General features: G+C 39.3%; 1 protein-coding gene across 4 annotated transcripts in view; it reads left to right on the forward strand.

The window, feature by feature from the left end:
• The first annotated feature begins 413 nt into the window (after window positions 1–413).
• The window catches only part of TBC1D1 (TBC1 (tre-2/USP6, BUB2, cdc16) domain family, member 1), a 385,492-nt gene continuing 381,267 nt past the window's right edge, over window positions 414–4,638 (forward strand). For all 4 annotated transcript variants that reach the window (XM_006876212.1, XM_006876209.1, XM_006876211.1 and 1 more), the window contains exon 1: window positions 414–824. In XM_006876212.1, coding sequence (XP_006876274.1) covers window positions 414–824 — 411 coding nt within the window. The remainder of the gene's footprint in view (window positions 825–4,638) is intronic.

Below are 4,638 nucleotides of genomic sequence, written 5' to 3' on the forward strand. Positions count from 1 at the left end.
TGACAGGATGGTACTCTGTTGTTTTTGACGGTGCTTGCCTCCATTGACTTCTATAAGGTTTATGTTTAATATTAATTTTCCAGTGGGATTTCTGTAACTTGGACTGAGTGTGACAGTTCTGCTATTTCCAGGTTTATATGTACTACAATTTCAAGAAGGTTCTTTCTACAGGGGACAGCTAGTTTGAACTGATATTCAATTCTTCCTGCATTTAGATTTTTAGAGTTTTAAGTTCTTTCTGAAATAATCTCTCTTTGAAAAATAGCTATGGCTATATGACTTCATTAAATTCTAATGCTGCTTTTTTTCTCCCTTAGGACTCTGCATCGAAAGTGTATAAAATAGATTTCTTGGTCAGTCTGTAATAGAAAAACTGTGGCAACGTTTTACTGAGTGTCCAGACCTTTTCCAAGATGGAACCAATAACATTCACAGCAAGGAAGCATCCGCTCCCTAATGAGGTGTCCGTGGACTTCGGCCTCCAGCTGGTGGGCTCCTTGCCTGTACATTCTCTGACCACCATGCCCATGCTGCCTTGGGTCGTGGCAGAGGTACGGAGACTCAGCACATCCAGAAAGGAGCCTGTTACCAAGCAAGTCCGCCTTTGTGTTTCACCCTCTGGCCTGAAATGTGAACAGGAGCCAGGAAAAAACCAACAATGGGATCCACTGATCTGTCCCAGCATATTTGAGTGTAAGCCTCAGCATGTTCACAAACTGATTCACAACAGTTACGACCCAAGTTACTTTGCTTGTCTGATTAAGGAAGATGCTGACAGCCAACAGAGTATCTGCTATGTGTTTAAAGCTGATGATCAGACAAAAGTAAGTTGAACTGGATATAATACTGGGCTCACCAGGGGTGTGTTGAAGGGTTGTGTGTAGGGCGGGATGTTAAGATACTGTCAGAAAGGGATGCACCAAAACAACTGCCAATAAAATTTGTGTGCTGTGTTTCAGCAGAAATTGATTATTTTTATAAAAAATATGTTTGTATGGCGGGGATTGTAACCATGGCAATGAAACGATATACGATAGGATGAATGTAAAGCTTATGTTCTCCATGTAAACTATCACATAATTCACAGTAAAACATTTTTTAAAAAAGGGAAAAAAATATGCTTATAGTTAGCTAAAACAGTTAAGTACTCGACCACAGGGTTGGTTTGAACTGCAAGGTCGGTGGTTCAAGCTCACCAGCCGCTCCTCAGAAACTCTATACAGGGTCGCTGTGTTGGAACTGACTCACCAGCACTTACCAACAACAGCAACAAGTGGTCCATCCTACATGTATCAATGACCTACATGGTTAAAACTCACTGCTAGTTCACGTTTTAAACTTTCTAAGGTGTTCAGTGCTTCCATAGTTGCTAATTTTGTTAAATTTTCTGGTGTTTCAGCCACAATATCGTGGTAATTAATATTTATGAAACTATGCCGATAACTTCTGTGAAAATTAAATAATAGTAATTAAAGGAAAACAAAGAGAAATAACAAATACGGTTCTGTTCAGCTCTAATAAGCACTGTAATTTAATGGAGAAAATATGAAATAGTTTTAGTGTATTCATATAATCAAAGAAATATTACATTTAAGCAATTTGCAACTATATTTATTGCATATTATTCTACAATCCTGATGTGGCGCTGTAGGACCAGCACTGGATGCAAACCCTAAGGCCAGCTGCTCCTCGGAAACCCTACTTAGGGTCACTATGGGTTGGAACTGAGGTTTCCGAGGCTGTAAATCTTTACGGGAGCAGAAAGCCTCATCTTTCTCCCGCAGAAAAACTGGTAGTTTTGAACTGTTGACCTTGTGGTTTGCAGCCCAATTCGCAACCACTATGCTACCAGAGGTCCTGATAATAGACATTACCAAACATGCTGCAGCATACTGGGTGACATCACTGTGACGTCACTGGATCTGGAGTGAGGCGGAAGTTTCAATTGTACATGAGTCAGAAACATTTTAAGTACGCTGTTGTTGTAAAGTGCTGTCGAATTGGTTCCAACTCATAGCGACCCAGTATAGGGTTTTCAAGGAGCAGCTGGTGAACTGGAACCATGGTTCAAATCGACCTTGCATTCCAGAGCATTAACCCACAGTGCTACACCAGGACTCCTTAAGTATGTTAGAAGGTATAAAGTTTTTTTATATGAATTTATTTATATTTATATGAGTTTATTTCCATGGATTTGTGGTTTTAGTGTATATTGTTGTTAGGTGTCACTGAGTGGAGTCATTGCTGACTCATAGTGGCCCTGTATGCGGTTTCTGAGGATGTCAATCTTTGCTGGAACAGAAAGGCTCATCTTTCTCCTATGGAGCAGCTGGTGGGCTCGAACTGCTGACCTTGTGGTTCACAGTCCAGTGCTTATCCTACACTGCCACTGCACTCCCCTTTATTTATTGAGGTCAGAAAAATTATTTTAAGTATACCGGAATTAATAAAAGAGATAGTGCTTTATTGATACAAGATGACATCATTGGATTTTTTGGTTTAAGTAGTTTCATTAGAGTTTTGAAGAACATTTAAGAACAGAAATGAGAATTGATCAGATTATGAGGTCAAAGATTCAACAAAGAGATCTATATAAAGTATGTTGTTATTGTTAAGTACCCTCAATTCTTCCAACTCATAGCCACCGTACATAGGGTTTCCGAGGTTGTTGTTGTTGTTAGGTGCCATCCAGTCGGTACTGACTCATAGCAACCCTATACATAACAGAACAAAACACTGCCCGGTCCTTGAGCCCATTGATGCTGCCACTTTGCCAATCCATCTCGCTGAGTATCTTCCTCTTTTTCTCCAACCCTTCACCTTACCAAACATGATATCCTTCTCCAGGGACTGGTCCCTCATGACAATATGTCAGAAGTATGAGAGACGAAGTCTGACCACCCTGGCCTCCAAGGAGCACTCTGGCTGCACTTCTTCAAACACAGATCTGTTTGTTCTTTTGGCAGCCCATGGCACTTTCAATATTCTCCTCCAACACTATAACTCAAAAGCATCAATTCTTCTATGGTCTTCTTATTCACTAACTTTCTCATGCATGTGAGGTTATTGGAAATACCATGGCTTGGGTCAGGTGCACCTTAGTCCTTAAGCTGACATCTTTGCTCTTCAATGCTTTAAAAAGGTCTTGTGCAGCAGATTTGCCTAATGCATGGAATACGTTGTTTCTGAAGAGCAGCATAAAATATAAATAAGACATAAAGTGTTAGGATTCAAGGGTTCAAGTTATTTAAGAATGTATTCTAAAGTAGGACTTTGCAAAGTGTGCATATAACTCACCTGAGGATTTTGTTAAAATTCAGATTCTGACTCAATAGGTCTAGGGATGAATATCTAACCAACTTGGACATGACGATAATGCTGCTGAACACAACTGCACTTTTAATCTTATTAGTAAGAATATGTTTATTTATAAATTGTATAAAAATACTATCAGCTAATTTTTCAAGATATAATGTTCTCTTGGGCTGAGGTCATTGATAACAACAGTGGTTATGAATTTATTTCAAAAAGTATTGATAATTTCAGAGGGTGTTAAGAATTTCATGTCAGATCTGATTAGCCACTGCTTGTTTAATGCAGCTATGGAGAAGTTACAAGTGTGAAGTGGGTTGTCAGAGCTGCTGTTTTCCTTTTCCTTTGTGTTTGTGTTGTTATGATTAGTAAACGTCCATCCAGTTCAAGACCTTTTGAAGCCACTTGTCCATTTTGTGAGGGTTCATTTAGACAAAATCAAAAATAGAATCCATGCAGCTTCTTTGTTCTTTGGTTCCTTGTAAATGACAGTTTGGTCCAGTATATAGAAATCAAATCTATATGGTGGGGTTGGTCTTGACTCATAGTGACCCTGAATAGGATTTCCAAGGCTGTAAATTTTGAGGGGAGCAGAAAGCCTCATCTTTCTTCCACGGGAAATATATAATAACCCCACAAATCACGGAATCTCCTTTTTGCTAAGGAAGCCAGTATTAGGAAAGCCTAGGGTTTTCAGATTTTAAAATTTTGATAGAAATAGAGATGCTAATGTTTTCTTCATGCACGCTTCTGAATTGCTTTCCATATTCATCAGGGTGCAGAAACTTCATTTAGGAATTCATGTTCTTGTCTTGGTGACCAGGTAGATCTATGGAGACTCATTTTTGTTCATTCCTTGTTTGGTTTCTTTACTCATTCAGTCAGTGACTGCTACTTCAGGTAACATGGGAGAGAGTATTAATACAGTATGTGGTGCTGTGTACTGGACCAATAAACCACATCCATTGGAGAAAAGATTGATGTTATCAAGGACTTTATTCTTCTTGGATCAACTATCAACACTTATGGAAGCAGCAGTCAAGAGATCAGATGACTTATTGCATTTGGCAAATCTGCTGCATTTGGCAAATATGTTGAAGAGCAAAGATGTCAGCTTGAGGACTAAGGTGCACCTGACCCAAACCATGGTATTTTCAATAACCTCATATGGCTGCGAAAGCTGGACAATGAATAAGGAAGATTGTAGAAGAATTGATGCCTTTGAATTATGGTGTTGGAGGAGAATACTAAAAGTGCCATGGGGTGCCAAAAGAACCAATAGATTCGTTTTGGAAGAAGTGCAGCCAGAGTGCTCCTTAGAGGCCA

This window comes from Chrysochloris asiatica, unplaced genomic scaffold (genome assembly GCF_000296735.1).
Source record: "Chrysochloris asiatica unplaced genomic scaffold, ChrAsi1.0 scaffold00364, whole genome shotgun sequence".
Lineage (NCBI taxonomy): Eukaryota > Metazoa > Chordata > Mammalia > Afrosoricida > Chrysochloridae > Chrysochloris > Chrysochloris asiatica.